The sequence below is a fragment of the Lichenostomus cassidix genome, chromosome 2 (genome assembly GCF_008360975.1).
Source record: "Lichenostomus cassidix isolate B80296 chromosome 2, HeHo_3.0, whole genome shotgun sequence".
In the NCBI taxonomy this organism is placed as follows: domain Eukaryota; kingdom Metazoa; phylum Chordata; class Aves; order Passeriformes; family Meliphagidae; genus Lichenostomus; species Lichenostomus cassidix.
In genome coordinates, this window is record NC_139482.1 from 151483176 (window position 1) to 151500957 (window position 17782).

The 17782-nt window shown below is 39.8% G+C and overlaps 2 protein-coding genes and 1 long non-coding RNA gene across 3 annotated transcripts in view; 1 reads left to right on the forward strand and 2 right to left on the reverse strand.

Annotated features, from left to right (window-relative positions):
- Window positions 1-119, reverse strand: part of LOC146442612 (uncharacterized) — a 59801-nt gene extending 59682 nt beyond the window's left edge. Inside the window, 1 exon segment of the mRNA XM_085049872.1 lies at window positions 107-119. Within this exon segment, the coding sequence (XP_084905998.1) occupies window positions 107-119 (13 nt within the window).
- Window positions 120-1195: 1076 nt separating this feature from the next.
- On the reverse strand, window positions 1196-5966 carry LOC146442614 (uncharacterized). The gene is made up of 3 exons (XR_014849621.1): window positions 5693-5966; window positions 2771-2921; window positions 1196-1237 (listed from the first exon to the last, which is right to left on the reverse strand). It is a non-coding gene; the product is annotated as an uncharacterized LOC146442614 (long non-coding RNA).
- Window positions 5967-6880: 914 nt separating this feature from the next.
- MAPK15 (mitogen-activated protein kinase 15) lies at window positions 6881-17727 on the forward strand. The gene is made up of 12 exons (XM_085049873.1): window positions 6881-6971; window positions 10626-10724; window positions 10966-10995; window positions 13069-13159; window positions 13289-13419; window positions 13967-14130; window positions 15062-15201; window positions 15593-15650; window positions 16173-16310; window positions 16519-16624; window positions 17034-17319; window positions 17549-17727. Exons 1-12 carry the CDS (start codon window positions 6903-6905, stop codon window positions 17725-17727), a joined length of 1491 nt encoding a protein of 496 aa, XP_084905999.1. The 5' UTR covers window positions 6881-6902.
- Window positions 17728-17782: the final 55 nt, after the last annotated feature.

Below are 17782 nucleotides of genomic sequence, written 5' to 3' on the forward strand. Positions count from 1 at the left end.
ATTTTTATATAGGAAAATAAAATAGATTTATTCAGAGCTCTAAACTTCACTTGGTAATAAATTACAGAGGACAGGCTGCAGAAAAAGGAGGATCTCAATTCAGTACAGTAATGATTCATCCTCCAAGGAAAAAAAAGAAAAATCTTGCAAAAAAGAACAGCTAGGAGCTTGCATTATGTAAGTGAGATTAACCACATTTTCTTCATATTTGAAAAATATTTTCTTCAAATATTTGTGAACAACAGGCAAAGAAAATTCAGTTCTTGAGCTGGTCCTTGCACCCTTCACACATAAACAGCATTATAAAGGTGCAAGAACCTCAGCAAACACATTTTTTAATAGCTAAAACATGCATTTTGTAGTTTTTGCATGGGATATATTCTGTTTATTAAGGCTATTGTGCAAAAAAGATTCTCAGCCACTGAGGGTGTTTCTGTGATTCTGTTAAAATTATTAATATTCCTAAAGTTTAGCAGGCCTTTGGGAGGTTTTTGAAAAAGAAATTATGCTTGTGGTTCACCCTCAGTGTGTCCACAGGGCCTGTGATGAGAGAATAAATGAGAGAATATGCATTGCAGTTTAATTTAAAATAGATGAATATTTTTAAATGGCACAAAGCTTGGTGCAGAAAGTGCAAAAAAAAAAAAAAAAGAGGCACCAATCACTTAATTTCTTGTTGTCAGATAAATGCTGCAACTTGTAAGAAAAATCAAAGTCAAAACAATTATGGAGCTTTTTCAGTATCAGACCACTGTAATTTCAATTAATTACGATTTCATTTCTGAGCTTCCACTCTTGAAATTGCTTAAATTATTTCTATTTTTAAGACCACAAGCATTAATTTTCTATTTTAATATTTGAGACTCGATTATAGGAAAGAGTTCAAACTGTGAATATTTTAACATTGTTTGGAATTCTAACAAGTGCTGTCAGGAAGGCAGTTATTGCTATTTAGGGACTTCAAAATAAAACAAATTTAAAGGCAAAGATAAAACTGTTTGAATAGTGAAAGTTAAACTGATAGAAACCAGGATTCTGTCTAGAATTAATTATTTTGCATTTGAACACTCTTCAAGTTATCAATAACTTTCTCTTCCAGGCAACTGGGATGACATTTCCATGGAGATTTGGATTGAAATTACTAACCCTGGGAATTTTTCAACTCTGGGAATTCTTCAGACATTCCACATGCTCCACCTGGAATATATTTGCTTCTTCAGGGTTTGAGTCATAAATCCTGAGTAAATGAGAAAAGAAAAAATGCTGATTAATATAAACTGACTGTTAATATCAACTGACAGTTAACAGAAATGTAGACTAGATGAAAAATCTTTTTTTTTTTTTCCCTACTAGAGTAGAATTAGGCATCAGGAAGTCTATAAATCCAGTATATTTGAGGTTAGAATCCAGAGTTTTTTGCAATATAAATTGGATTCTTTTACACAATGGTTACTATTTCATTGCATATCCTAAAAAGCTAGCCACTGGCATTCACCTCACTTAAATCTCCTGAAAAATGTGACATTCCAGGTGACACAAAGCAGGGAAGTAAGAGCAGCTTTCCTGAAATTTCTCCTGAAATTTAATAAATTTCTCCTGAAATTTAATAAATTTCTTCCTGAAATTTAATAAATTTCAGAGCCCTAAGGTTATTTGAGCAGATTGTGATGCATCACTTGTATGTAATAATGAATGGAGTTTTATTATTATATAAACTCTTCAAGAAGTTTATATAAGAATAAAACACTATTTTTTAAACACTACCTTAAAAGTATTAAGTGAAGAGTAAAAAACCAAAAACCTGACCTTTATGCAGTTTTAACTATCTTATTTTAAATAGTCTGCCCTCTTTTCATCTTCTTGTTTCCACATGTAAACAAAGGTGCAGGATTTGAAATGTCAGCATCAAACCAGATTTTCCAAATCCAAAACCACATTTTGAGTCCAACAGGGTGGGCACTGAGCAAAACTCAAATATTACATTAAAGCAAAAATATTTGTGTTTTTGTGACCTAACTTTGGTATAACATTTACCATGTGAATCCATCCTTATCTCCTGACAACTATTTCTACTATCAGCATGTTATTTATATCCAAAATTTAAATATCAGCATGTTATTTATATCCAAAATTTAAATCCTCCAACCATCCATCACTTGTAGGTGTTGAAAAATTTCAGGTATTGCTGGTCTCCAGGTTTATCTCCTTCCAATGAAAACTTGTGGAAGAAACTACCATTCTCTCTTTGTTATGAATATTCATACTTTCACTCAGGATTCCTTCAAGAAATTTGTTTTTATTGCACCATCCTGTGTCTTGCATACACGTCCAAGGAATGTCCCAGAGGAACACAATGTCACAAGTTCTACACAACAGAGGGCAAGGTGCCTTTTCACCCTGATCAGATAACTTGGGAACTGCTGGCAACACCAAGACATCCAAAATAACAAGGAAAAATAATATCCAAGAGTGGGATAGGAATGGGATTCAAATGAGGAAACATTTCTGGAGGAGGTAAAGCTGTGGATTGTGTTCTCTACAGATCAAAAAACAGTTTGTGTGAAGAATTTCCTAGAAATGGGGATAAATTCTGCCCATTCTTATGAAATTCAAGCCCTGAAAACACCTTAGAAATTCAGTTTTTCCTATCAGGAAAAACTAAACTCCTCTCCAGGAGTAGAGCAAAGCAGATTTCTAAGCCCCTTGTTCCTAGAACATGGGTGAGGATGTTTCTAAAAGATTTCTGCTTTTAGAAAACAAAAAAAAACACCAACAAAGGTGTTTGATTCATTCTGTACTTCAGCAAGCACAAACTCTGTTATTCTTGCTTCACATTAAATTCTTTCCACTTGAGATTTTTTGGATTAATCCAATCCTCCAAGCTCCTTTCAAACAGTCCACAGGAACCAGTCTGCTCCAGTCTGTGTTTATGGAAGGCAATTTGAAGAGCAGCTACTTCATTTGTACCTCGGAATTCCCTGGCCTCACTTTTCGTTCCACAAAAGCATGCAGTTGCAAAAACAAGAGCCTGGCACGAGGAATTTTATTATTTATTTCCAGTGCCACCATCAAAATGAGGAATGAACTCTAATTTGTTTATACTTCACTCCTCAACAGAACAATTATTTATAATTATGCTCCAAAGTTCCTCCATTTGATTTCCTATCTATCAGAAAAAAGGCTGGGAAATCCCTTAAAAATCACTTTTTAAATTAGTATTTTCTACAAAAGACTTGCAGGACATTGCAGTCCTTGCAGGACTCTTCGTTCTACAAAAGCATGCAGTTGCAAAAACAAGAGCCTGGCACGAGGACTTTTATTAATTATTTCCAGTACCACCATCAAAATGAGGAATGAGCTCTAATCTCTTCATTCTTCAGCAGAACAATTATTTATAATTATGCTCCAAAGTTCCTCCATTTGACTTCCTATCTATCAGAAAAAAGGCTGGGAAATCCTTTAAAAATCACTTTTTAAATTAGTATTTTCTACAAAAGCCTTGCAGGACATTGCAGTCCTTGCAGGACTCTTCGTTCTACAAAAGCATGCAGTTGCAAAAACAAGAGCCTGGCACGAGGACTTTTATTAATTATTTCCAGTACCACCATCAAAATGAGGAATGAACTCTAATCTGTTTATATTTCATTCTTCAACAGAACAATTATTTATAATTATGTTCCAAAATTCCTGTTTTTCTATCAGAAAGCCCCGCAGAAGGCTGGGAAATCCTTTAAAAATCACTTTTTAAATCAGTATTTTCTACAAAAGCCCTGCAGGACATTGCAGGGATATGCAATGGGCATAAAAGGGATGAGTTTAGCTCCTGCCAGGTGTTTTTGCAAGCTCTGAAAACACAAAAAACCTGTGGCAGGACATCCCCCCAGCACGGAGTGAATTATCTGCTCTGCCCATCAGCTGGTGCATAGCTCCAGGACATTCTCCCCCCAGGAGAAGTGATGAAATCACTCAGGTTGTCACCTGCTGGTGAATTATTGTCCCTCTCTGGCGCCAGGGGTAAAACTCTCAATAAACAAGTGGGGGTAAGAATACAGAATTCTAGAAATTCCTGACTGAGAGGCCCTGTTTTGCAAATTAAAAAAGCTGCACGAATTTGGAGGTAGAAGCTTCTCCCTGGAAATGTGCAGGGAATTTCTCCTGCAGCTTGGATGTGAGTTATGTGGTTATTTTCTTGAGAATTGAGAGGAAAAATTCATCAATTTGGTGGTAAATCCACTGAATCTTAAGCTGTACTTTGCTAGCTGTAATATTGTGAACTGTATTTTTTATCCATCATTAGTCCCTTGTGGTTTATTCCTGTGTAAAGTCTTATGTCAGTTAGTTTTATATCTATTAATAAATAATTGACCCAATAAAGCTACTGCCTGCCTGATTTACCTAAGCTCCCATCTCCATTTGTAACAAAATCTCAATCACAACTGGTTTTCTTTGCTATCCTTTCATCCAAAACCAGTCAGCAGCACTAAAATACTCTTTTCACGCTGAAAAGATTTACTGAAGCTTTTCAAACTTTTTATTTTTCTGTTCTTCTCAAGGTGAACTTGAGTTGACTTTGCAGTTCACAAAATAAGACTTGGGCTGCATCACATCCTAATTCAATAACTCAGTAGATTTATTTAAAAATGAACCAGTTCACTTCCTACATAATATCCCTGCTGTTATTTAAATAACATGCTCTTTCAGTCAAATGGGACAGCACAGACTTGAACAGTCTTCTCCTCAGGATACTCAGAAGTATCTCCTGGACTGTTTAAAAGCTTACCCAGGAGAAAAAAAATACCAGAAATATCACCACACAAACCCAGCTTTAAAATTCATCATTTTTAACAATCCGCAGAATTTCACCACAATAGATTCTTCTCAAAATAAAATTGAAACATCAAATTTATAAAGAATTAGAAAGAAACTCTTACAAAACAAGGCTTCTTCTCATCACCACCATCCACAGGACAGCAGAGGGCTCTCATCCCCAGAGTCAAGAACTGGCAGCTGTTGTCTAAATCACATTTTAATCAGATTTAAGTGCACAAATCACTAGTAAAACTTGGACTTGAGCAAAGGTGAAATTGGAACCAGTGGTCTCAGAAGCAGCACTGCACCAAGCTAACTGTCTGGGCTGCCAGAGAGATGAATTTTTTCCATAGATTGGTACCAAGAGGTTAATGAACTGCACTAATTACAGCAGTAATTGTCACAATCAAGACCTGGATATTGGTTGCTGCTGGTAAATGCAAACACACAACTTTATGTCTCTGTGAAGAGGATAAGACAGATAAATGTATCATATTAAACATAAAATAATACAGTCTAAAGTACTTAGCAAGTCCCTTTAAATGAACATTTAAAACTAAACTGAATGCAGTTTCTTAAAAATCATGGGCTGAGAGGAATAAGCCTCTCTGTAAGAGTGGCTTATTATTATTATAATATAATTCATAATATAGAATTCATTATTATATAAAGGAAACCTTCCACCCAAAATGAATGATGTCAGTGATGGAGGAATACATCAGCAATCCAAATCACCTAAGATGCCAATTCACTAGTAAAACTGAAGTCCTATCTCAAAGAAATATTGACAGTTATACGAGTCCATTACACTAAATCCACATTTATAATATTCTCTTAAAAAAAGAAGTCATGACAGAGTATATACTGAGTGCATCCAGCTTACCAAGTTTGATTTCAACCACCTAGTTCAGATCAGGCTTCAGAAATCTTCTCCTTTCTCTACCTGCTGTAGAAAATAAGGAAAAAAAGCAAAGTTACATAAGTATTAAGTCTGAGTGAAGAGTGTTGTATTAAATAAACTTTAGCCCCGTCAGAAAAGCTGGAATTGAGTGGGGACAAGGAGGAGGAATCAAAACTGAGGGGGGAAACCCAACCAAGCATCATTTAATCTCAGCATGGTTAATTGGAAGGGACTTTAAAGCTCATCCAGTCCTATCAACACCTTCCACTAGACCTTGAACACCTCCAGGGATGAGGAATCCACAGTTTATCTGGGAAATCCCATTTCAAGCCCTCACAGCGAAGGATTCCAGGATTTCTTCCCAACATCTGATGCCTGATGGGTTTTTTGTCCTTTTGCATTATACTTTTATACCCTTTTTATACACTTTACATCCTTTCCTATTCCTGTACTTTAACTCCCTGTATCTTAGCCCCACATGTTTATAATTCTTATACTCTAGCCTAGTTCAGAATTCTTTGGAGAAGACGAAACATCCCCAAAATCTCAAGAACATGAGGCACCAACCTTGAACAGAGCCTCATGCGTGGAATATGTTTTTGTAAACTAAATTGTAGCCTTTTTGGGGAGAGGTAATTAGAATAAGGGGGAAATTACTTCATTTGTTAGGTGTCTTATTGGGGAATTTTAGATAGGTATGCTAATTGGTGAGGTCCATAAATTGTATACACGTAGTATTGGCTCTCTCTTTTTGTCGTGGTGCACCTGGGATCCTATTAAACCAAGGTAATACCCTTTTCCCTATACTGCAGTGTCTGCATCTCAATTTTTACCGGCATTTTAAGCATCACCTTGAACACCTCTAGTGATGGAGCAGCCACAGAAATCCACTGGGAAATCTGGGAAAATCCACTCCAGGCTCTCACCACCCTCACAGCGCAGGATTCCACGATTTCTCCCCAACATCCCATCTAACTCTACCCTCCGGCAGTGAAAAACCACTCCCCCTCGTCCAAAACCCTTTTTCCAGCAATTCTGGAGCTCGGAAAAAACTACAATTTCGCCTTAGATTTTCTCCCTCAGAGCTCCCGGCTGAGGCGGTCACAGCGCCCCTTAGCGGAGCCGCAAGCAGGGGAGCTGCGCATGCGCGGCGCGTTCCCATGGCAACGGGCGCCAACAGGGAGGCGCCGCCATGAGCCCGCCTGAGGTGGAGCCGCTGGTTTGCCGCAAGTACGAGATCAAGAGGCGCCTGGGCAAGGGGGTGAGTGCCTGGCGGCGGGGGCGGCGTGTGGGAGCTGCGGTGGTCGTGGGAGCTGGGGTGGCTGTGGGAGTTGGGAGAGCTCGGGGGGCCCGTGTGGAGTTCAGGGCGCTGTGGGAGTTCCAGGCGGCCTGAGGGAGCTGAGGGGATTTTTGGGAGTTCAGGCAGCCCTTGGGAACTCTGTCTGTAGCTCAGGACACTGTGGGAGCTCCAGGAGAGCTGAGGGGATCTTTGGGAGCTCCAGGCGGCCCAGGAGAGCTGAGGGGATCTCTGGGAGTTCAGGCTACCATGGAACTCTGTAACTCAGGGCAAATTGGGAGCTCCAGGCAGCCTGAGGGGCTGAGGAGCTCCAGGAGAGCTGAGGGGATCTTTGGGAACTCCAGGAGAGCTGAGGGGATTTTTGGGAGTTCAGGCAGCCTTGGGAATTCTGTCTGTAGCTCAGGACACCTTTGGGAGCTCCAGGAGAGCTGAGGGGATTTTTGGGAGCTTCAGGCGACCATGGAACTCTGTAACTCAGGGCAAATTGGGAGCTCCAGGAGAGCTGAGGGGCTGAAGAGCTCCAGGAGACCTGAGGGGATTTTTGGGAGTTCAGGCAGCCCTGGGAGCTCTGTCTGTAGCTCAGGACACCTTTGGGAGCTCCAGGAGAGCTGAGGGGATCTTTGGGAGTTCAGGCGACCACGGGAATTCTGTAACTTAGGGCAAATTGGGAGCTCCAGGAGAGCTGAGGGGATTTTAGGGAGCTCCAGGAGAGCTGAGGGGATCTTTGGGAGTTCAGGCAGCCCTTGGGAACTGTGTCTGTAGCTCAGGACACTGTGGGAGCTCCAGGAGAGCTGAGGGGATTTTTGGGAGCTCCAGGCAGCCTGAGGGGATTTTTGAAAGTTCAGGCTGCCTTAGTGTCACCGAATCTGCAGGAAAAAAGAAAAACCCTCCAACAACATTTTTAATGTTAGAGAGTCAAGGGGTTACTTTATTATCTGGCCAGGATGTTGTTCTGTACCACAGAAATCATCTCATCCACACATAGCTGGGTGTGCAGGGAGAATCATTCTATGATATATCATTTTCACTCGATTTTTCAGATATTTTATACAGGAAAAATACATAGCAAAGCATTGGCTCAGTGTTCATTGGTCCAAAGTTGAGCAAACCCCACTATTCAGTCTCTCATTGGATCTGAATTTCTTCACTTCTGATGCTAATTAGATTCTTCATTCTTTAATTTTTCTTATCAGTTATTTCCAGGCCAGGATGTCTTCAGCCCTGCTGGAGGTGATCTGGGGTAGCTGTTTGTGATAGTCACTGATGTCCCGTGGATTTTCTGTTAATAACCTTTATCCTTCTGGTTTATTTTTCTTTCTTTTTTCTATATTTCTTTCTCTTTCTGGTTATCTTCAGGGTCACTCCTAATCTGTTGATATGCTGAGTCCACCAGACCTCACCTGGGTAGAACAATACCCTGAAAATAAACCTAAAATTCCTTTTCTCGGGGTGAAGACAAACAGAACCTTTGACAAAAGTTACACAAAATTTTTAACCTGATTTATTTTCCAACACTGGGAGCTCTATCTGTAGCTCAGGGTCCTGAGGGAGGTACAGGTGACCCAAGGGAACTCTGACAGGCTGTGAGAGGTCAAAAGTAAATAATAAAATGGATCTGAGTCTCAAATTACATTCTCCCTGTGCCTGCCAAATCCTTCTATATTTACTGTAATAATTTATTCTAGTCAGATCATGCTGCATCAAGCCTTATCTTGTCCATAAAATGTGTTTTTATACACGAGCCAATGGTAATTTCTAAGATATTTCATAAGCCAGGCTCTAAACCCTCCCCAGTTCTCTGCTTTTCTATTCTGGCAGCTCTTTGTCATCATTTAGTTGTGTTAATATGAGTATTTAGGCGTTTCTCTCATTATCAGAATCAAGAAAAAAACTGTATCTGTACCACAAATGAGACTGAACCATCATCATTTGCAAGTATCACAATCATCCAGAATGGAGAAAACTCAGGTAGAAGCTCCTGTTGCCTTAACAGACAACACAGCTTTTAATTGAAGGAGGAAAAAAAAGGTTTAATGTTGGAACTGACAGTGCTGTGTTAGTGGTTGGACCTAAAAATTGCTTTTCCAACCTCAGTAATTTTGGGATGCTGTCACTACAGACCTTGGCAAAAGTCTCTTTTCCATCCTTCTTACCAACCCCTTTCAGTATTGAAAAGTATTGGAAGCATTTCAGTATATTTCAGTATATTATTTCAGTATATTTCAGTATATTTCAGTATATTTATTTCAGTATATTTCAGTATATTTCAGTATATTTCAGTATATTTCAGTATATTTCAGTATATTTCAGTATATTTCAGCATTGAAGGAGCACAGTAAGAGGGCATTTTCCAACCTCAGTAATTTTGGGATGCTGTCACTACAGACCTTGGCAAAAAGTCTCTCTTCCTCCTTCTTACCAACTCCCTTTCAGTATTGAAAAGTATTGAAAGTATTTCAGTATATTTCAGTATATTTCAGTATATATTTCGGTATATTTCAGTATATTTCAGTATATTTATTTCAGTATATTTCAGTATATTTATTTCAGTACATTTCAGTATATTTCAGTATATTTATTTCAGTATAATTCAGTATATTTCAGCATTGAAGGAGCACAGTAAGTGAGCATACCTGGAACCACTTTGGGTGGGAAGGGACCTTAAAGATCATTTTTTATCTCTGTTCCATCCCCTGCCATGGACAGGAACACCTTCCACTAGCCCAGGTTGCACCAAACCTTGTCCAGCCTCTCTGTGCCAGAGCCTCACCACCCTCCCAGGGAAGAATTTCTCCCCAAAATCCCATCTAATCCTTCCCTCTGGCAGTGGGAAGCCATTCCCTGTTGTCCTGTCCCTCCATCCCTTGTCCCAACTCCCTCTCCAGCTCTCTTGGGGTCCCTTTAAGCACTGGAAGGACTCTTAGGTTTGCCTGCAGCTTTCTCTACTCCAGGCTGAACAACCCCAACTCTCAGTTTGTCTCCTGAGTGACTCCTTAGCCTAATTTCTCTCTTTTCCACCTATCTTGTGATCACCTCTCCTTCCAGTCCCTCTTTGAATACATTCTGCTTCCACTGCCTAACCTTCAGGTGTTTTTTCTTAAAAAAAATCATGGGCTGAGAGGAATAAGCCCAGAATTCTCAGAATTCATTATTATATCAAGGAAACTTTCCACCCAAAATGAATGATATCAGTGAATGATATCAGTGAATGATATCAGGACAAGCTCACCTAACCCTGCCCTCTGGCAGTGGGAAGCCATTCCCTGTTGTCCTGTCCCTCCATCCCTTGTCCCAAGTCCCTCTCCAGCTCTCTTGGGGTCCCTTTAGCCACTGGAAGGACTCTAAGGCTTTCTCTACTCCAGGCTGAACAACCTCAACTCTCAGTTTGTCTCCTGAGTGATTCCTTAGCCTAATTTCTCTCTTTTTTCCACATATCTTGTGATCATCTCTCCTTCCATTCCCTCTTTGAATACATTCTGCTTCCACTGCCTAACCTTCAGGTGTTTTTTCTTAAAAAAAAAATCATGGGCTGAGAGGAATAAGCCCAGAATTCTCAGAATTCATTATATAAATATAATTCTATCAGGACAAGCTCACCTTCTCCATGCTTCTCCCCAGGCCTATGGCATCGTGTGGAAAGCCATCGACCGCCAGACAGGAGAAACAGTCGCCGTGAAAAAGATTTTTGACGCTTTCAGGAACAGAACAGATGCTCAGGTGAGAGATTTTTGATGTGTTCTGAGGTGTGGTGGGGATTCCGTGGGTATTTTCAGGAGTTTTGTCTCTGAGGGGTGATAATTATGTGTGTAAAAATACAGTCTGCAGCTGTACTGGGATAAAACCAAGCAATAAATGTCAAGCTTTGTTACAAAAGAGGAGTGGATTGAACCCTGTCATTGAATTGTTCTGCCATTCTCTTGAGGTGATAATAAAACTGTTTATTCTTTTTTTTTTCCAGAGAACATTTCGAGAAATTATGTTCCTGCAGGTAATGTCCATGTTCTCCCTCTTCTCTGATTTTTTATTGTCTCTGATGTCCAATTATTTTCTTCCTGCTGTTCTCTAAAATGCAGTTGATAACTCTTTTAATTTCTTTTCTGCACCATCTTGGTTTCAAAGAGCCTTTCAGGGTGAACCCACCTGAATGAAAACTCCATTTGGGTTTTTTTTTTTCACTCTTTCCCCATTTTTAGCAATGTGTCTGCTGCAGCATCAACACATTGACTTGTACCTTTTGTCTCTTCTTGCTTCTTTGTGGATAGAAATTGTTTTTCTAACAATTTTAACCACCAAGATTGGAATTGGGGATGGAGTGAGAGAGAGATTTACACACCAAAATTGTTTTTCTCCATCACACTGTAAGCAATTTAATCACTTCAAATAATTGAAGCAAAACAAAAAGGGAAATTCTGCAAGGAATAGCTTAAGATTACTCTTGTTTTGGTATAATTTACCTTATCAGTGACATTCCAATTATCTCTCCACTCCTCCTCAGACTTACCATGTGCAAACATCAATATTTTCAAATAATCTTGTTGCAACTTGTGGTTTTCTAAGAACACAAGTGAGGCAAAGCTCACAGAAGAGGAATTTCCTGAGACTGCCAAGTTTAAGTAAGAAAGAGATGACTTTTATTTATTTTTTTTTACTTTTTAGTCATCCTTAAAGCCTGAAATAGAAGCTGCAAGCTTTGAAGGAGGTTTTTTTTTTTACTTTTTAGTCATTCCTTAAGCCTGAAATAGAAGCTGCAAGCTTTGAAGCTAAATATCTAAACAATTCCTCAGAAGTGAATTACCTGTAAATTAGATCATCTCTGGAAGTGCAGCACTCCTGGAGTGGATGGGTGGAGGAGAAAAAAAGCATATTTTTCCTGAAGGAAAGGAGGAGTCACTTGGGAAGTTAATACTTCCATAATTTATGGTGCTTAATAGACTTCAAGAATTTTAGTTTCCCCTCTTGTTTTAAACCTCTTTCTTGATCTTCAAGACTGAGGGATCAGAAAGAAAAACATGTGAAAAATACTCTGTTATTCTGAACCTTCTGTTTGTCTAAATTTGTTTGTGTATAATAATTGCTTTGTTCAATCTCTGTGTTTATCACAAGGTCATTTGATGGACTACTGGGTTACTTATTCATATTAATTATCTATTCATATTAATTATCTATTATTTTAATTGAGAAGTTGCTGTAGAATCTGGAGTGTGAATGATTCTCTGATTCTCTGGTCATTTCTTGCAGGTTTTTGCTGTTCAGTGTAGCTGTAGATCTGCAGGTGCATTTTAGGCCAATTTGAAAATGTCATTTTGGTATTATTGTCATTTGTTCTTTAGTTTGAGATTAACAGAACTGGCCCTGACAAGTTTTTTTCCATGGTAATTATTTTTTTTTTTTAGTACAGATTGAAATTTTTTCGTGACTTTCTGTTATCAGTTCCAGGGCAAGGCAGTGTGAGACAATGGAATTTTCCTTTTTAAATACTAACTCAACTAACACTGTCAAGATTGATCTAGAATAATATCCCCTTTTGCGTAAAAACCTTCTTTAGATTGTTTGGATGAGAATTGTGATTTTTCTCCTCAGAATGAAAACTCACTGCTTTGTGAGTGTTTTCACAGCTTGCTGCAGGTGAATTTGTTGTTTTGTGACCTTTTCTAGATGTTAAAATGTTGGTCTCAGCCAGCCCTCAGATCTAAATATTTGGGGTTTTTTTGTTTGGGTTTTTAACTATGAATGTTGATCTATTTTGAATCCCCAATAATTCTTCAGTAGGAAATGTGAGGTGCACAAAGGGGACTGGATTTTATTATAAATGGTATGGAGGGAGTTTCAGAACTGATGTCTCAGTCAGCAGAGATTATTTTTTGGATGAACTGACTGGTTTCATACTCTGGAACAAACCTAAATCCATTTTTTAAGTTTATTTCAGAAGAAGCCTAATGGAGGAAACAGCACATTAATGTTTGCTCTAGAGAGTAACACCCATTGAAATAGGTTATTTTTCCTTTTTATGCTTCACAACCAAACCACACCATTTTGACAGCTGGCTTTCTTCCCTCTGCAGGAATTTGGGAAACATCCAAACATCATCAAGCTGCTTGATGTCATCCAAGCTGAGAATGACAAGGACATCTACCTCATCTTCGAGTCCATGGGTGAGGCTCAGCACTGCAGCAGTACCTCAAACCCAACCTCTCTTAGGAGTTATCCTGATTTAAATGACTTATTCCTGACACTACTGATATCTCCTGATGTAAATCTATTCCTGCTGTGATATATTCCAGACACAGATTTACATGCTGTGATTAAAAAGGGGAATTTGCTGAAAGACATCCACAAGTGTTACATTCTCTACCAGCTCCTGAAGGCAACCAAATTCATCCACTCAGGGAATGTGATCCACAGGGATCAGAAGGTATTTTTCAGTCCTGGTCTGTATCCTTCACTCCAGTTTGCTGTTGAATAAATGATAGAAAAAATCTGAATAAAATCCCAGACTGATTTGGGATGGAAGGGACATTCAAAGTTTCCATTCCCACCTGCTGCCATGGACAGGATCACTCTTCAGGTTGCTCCAAGCCCTGGCTTTGGACACTTTCAGGGATGGGGAATCCACAGCTTCTCTGGGAAATCCATTCCAGGGTCTCCCCACCCTCCCAGGGAAGGATTTCTTCCCAAGATCCCAACTAAACTCACCTTCTGGCAGTGGGAATCCATTTCCCCATCGTGCTGTCCCTCCATCATTTGTCCAAAGTGCCTCTCAAGCTCTCTTGGAGGCCTTTAAGGTGCTCTAAATTTTCCCTGTAGCCTTTTCTCCAGGGAAACACCCCCAGCTATCCCAGCCTGTCTCCATAGGAAAAGCATGCAGAAATATCCAAGTACAAAAACCTTAATAATAATAATTATTATAATCTGTTATTCAAAGATTAAAAGCCCAATGAACTCTGCTGTGCTCTCTCCAGCCTTCCAACATCCTGCTGGATGCCCAGTGCTGTGTGAAGCTGTGTGATTTTGGCCTGGCTCGGTCCCTGTGCCAGCTCAGTGAGGATCAAACCAGCCCTGCCCTGACTGAGTATGTGGCCACCCGTTGGTACAGAGCCCCTGAGATCCTGCTGGCCTCTCCTAGGTGAGGGAAAAGTGATTTCTTCACCACTTGCAGATTTTTTTATCTGAAAGCCTTCAGCCTGCTTGATATTCAATATCACCAGATGCAGTCACATCAGCAATTTCCTCAAATACACAATTCAGCTGCAGTTTTGCAACATAAAAACCTCTCCTGAACATGTTCATGTCCTTCCTGTGTTCTTGGAGTGTCAAAATACATCCATGAGCAGCTCATCTGGTTTGTCACCCTTTCTCCTCCCACCAAGCTGATTTTTTCCTCCCTCAAACCAACAACTTGTTTGACAACTTCCATTTTCCAAATGGAAACAGTGGTTTTTGATAGACCTTCAGGAAATATTCTGTAATCAAATGTTAAACCAGCTGCCTGTTAGTCAGGTTGAGTCCTTTTTTTTTTTAAATTAAATATGAAAAACCAGAAAAGTAAATAAATAGATGCTGAGGTAGTATCCTGAATTTTAAATGTGGATGTTTTGCAAACCATCCTATACCTGTTGTTTGGCATTTACTTTGCTGAAAAACATAATTTTTAAGTAATTATAACTGCTTTGTATGTACCTTATGACCAAAGCCAGTTGTTTCCAAAGAACATTGTTTATCTTCATTCTTGATCATAGGAAAAGGATATATTACCTTGTTCTGGCATTAATTTTAATATATTACTTTCTTCTGGCATTTCCCTGTAATATATTTCCTTTTATGGTTTCTTAGACTAGACTTTGAGTAGCATAAACTCCTTTCTGTTCCATGCTTGCCAGTCTGACAATTCCCAAATTTTATTCAATTTAAAGTTCAAACCTGTGAGCATTTATATCTGAGAAGTCACCAAGCATGCTTTCTAGCAAAATAAATCAATGTGGGTGATGTGAATACCAGGAAATACAGGAAAATAGTTGCTTGATTTAATCCTAACTCTATTTTATTCCTGTTTGTAGTTACACTAAGGGTGTAGACATGTGGAGCATTGGTTGTATCCTCGGAGAGATGCTGCTTGGAAAACCTCTTTTTCCTGGAACATCAACCATGAATCAAATAGAGCAAATCCTGAGGGTCATCCCTGCCCCATCCCCTGAAGGTAGGATGGAAAAGGATCTAGAAAAGGGGTTAAGAGTGGAAAAAAGCAGCCTGGCTGGGTCAGGGAAGAAAGTATCTTTTATTTATTCTGATACTTTTCCAAGGAAATTAAAGACTTCCTCATGAATGTTACAGGAAAATAAGAAATTCAGATATCTGGATGCTTCTGCATCTGTGGCTATGAGAATGCAAATTCATGAAATGCATGATTAACAAGCAGGAATTCAAAAATCAGCTTAGAAAATCTGTAAATATTCCATCCCCCCTTCCACAGACTGAGTTTTATGAGGATAATTTCCTAGGTTAATATCAAATATTGCCTTTCCTTTCTAAACTCTGCAGCTCAGCTAATCCTCATCTTGGCAGCAACAGTATCTTTTTTCCTATTGCAGATATTTCTGCTCTGCAGTCAGAGTACAAAGCCTCAGTTATTAACCACATGAGTTCCAGGTAAGCTTGAGGTGCTTGTGAGTCTCAGATCATCTCATGTAGGACTTGTGGAATTATGGAATTACAGAATAATTCCATAATTATTTTATGAGTGGGAAGAGACCTTAAAGATCATCTCATCCACCCCCCTGACATGGCCAGGGACACCTCCCACTAGCTCAAGTTGTTCCAAACCCTTAAACAGAAATTATTTGAAATATGAGTAAGATTTGGGGCTCAAAACTGATTTTTCAACATCCTTTCTTCTTCGTCACGCTCACAATTATATTTAAGATTTCAAAATGCAGAACCAGGTTTTTAAACTGAATGTTCCTGTGATCCCAGGTGTAGATTTGTGGGATCATGGGGCTGCAAAGAGATAAGCTTTATGGTCCTTTCCCAGCCAAACCATTCTAGAATTCATTTTTTGAGAATGAACTCCAGGCTCTGCTGTCACCTTGATGTCATCCCCAGAACTGTCATTCCTGCCTTCACTGAGAATTGGGACACTGACAGCTCACATCATTGTTTTCTGACTTGTAGGAAGAGGGTAGCATTTGAGGAGATTTTCCCATCCTCTACTCCGCTGCCTGCCTTGGATCTGCTGAAGAAACTTCTGGTATTTAACCCTGAGAAACGCCTGACAGCAGAGGAGGCTCTGCAGCATCCTTATGTCAGCAGGTGAGAGTGTTTGGCTTCCCCTGATGTTTTCTGGGACATTACAAACCTACTCTTGGCCTAAATATTTTTTTAAATGCATCACAGAAAGAATGGCAAAGCTAATTATTTTCTCCAACCCTATTGACAGGAGATTGTTTTACAATCCTGTTTAAACTTTAATAATCTGTTTTCAGTCAGCAAATTGCATGATGTGTTCTCATTTCCTCAGATTCCACTGTCCTGCCAGGGAACCCTCTTTGGATTATGATGTGATCCTTCCTTTGGGTGATGATGTCCAGCTGTCTGTGGCAGAATATAGAAATAAATTGTATGAGGTACTTTCATATTTCCCCAAATCCTAATCCTCCAGGTAACCTGCAATTCTTGCACACACTTTACACATTCTGCATTTGTCTTGCCTTTGTCTTTCCCTGGGCTTTCCATCCCTGCTGACACAATTACACCTTGGTGTCTGATCAGCCAGTTCCAATCTTTGAGAGACCTTTACATCTTAAATTCCAAAGAAAAATCTCAGGGGGAGATTGGGTTAGAGAGAAATACATTATGCTGGATTCAACAGTCAGAGAATCACAGACTCAGGTTTGGGTTGGAAGGGACTTTAGAGATCATCTAATTCCAAAATTATACTTTTTTCCTACCCAAATTGCAGATATTTATAAGTATTCATCTTCATTCTGACATTTTGTTGCTGCATGAAGTCTAACCAGCTTTTCCATTCTGCAGATGATTCTTGAGAAGAAGTCAAAGAGCAAGGAGCAAGGAGAAGTCAAGGAGCAAGAGCAGAGAGAAACCATCCAGCTGAGCCAGTCTGAACCCAGCACACTTCTTCCAAATTCCAGCTCAGTCCCTGAACCCACCAGGAAAAGCCAGCAAGAACCAACACCTCCTCCTCCAAACCCTGGAGCCACAGCTGGACTCAGCCAGAGCGAGGATTTGGCCAGAAATGTGTGTCAGAAATCCCAGACTGGTGGGACAGTGTACAACCCCATCACACACACCACCGTGCAGAGTAGGTACCACTCTCCTACACCAGGGTGTAACCCACCTTGTGGGGAAGAGAGGAGGAGAGAATGATGGAAAAGAAATGGAGAAATGGATGGTAAAATGAGGGGGTGAAAGTGTGGGAGGGAAATGACATAAGAACAAAACACTGCTGGATGAGTGTTGTCCCTGCCTCAGCCAGTGTGTCCTGTGCTCTCCCAATTTTCCTCCTTTCTCTCATGTTTTCCCTTCTGCAGGAAATGCAAATCCTGGTGCTGGGATCAGGAACTGTTCTGCACCTCCACAACAGTCCAGAATCCCCAGCAATGGGAAACCAGGGAGACAAACCACATTGCCAAACACTCGTCTCTCCCCCACGAGTGTGCAGAACCTTTACAATGTGAGTAGCTTCACTTCTCACCCTTACCTGTGGTGACAGCAACTCTGGAAAGCTGGAAAATGTCACCTGCTGGTGCTGGTGACAGCAGCTG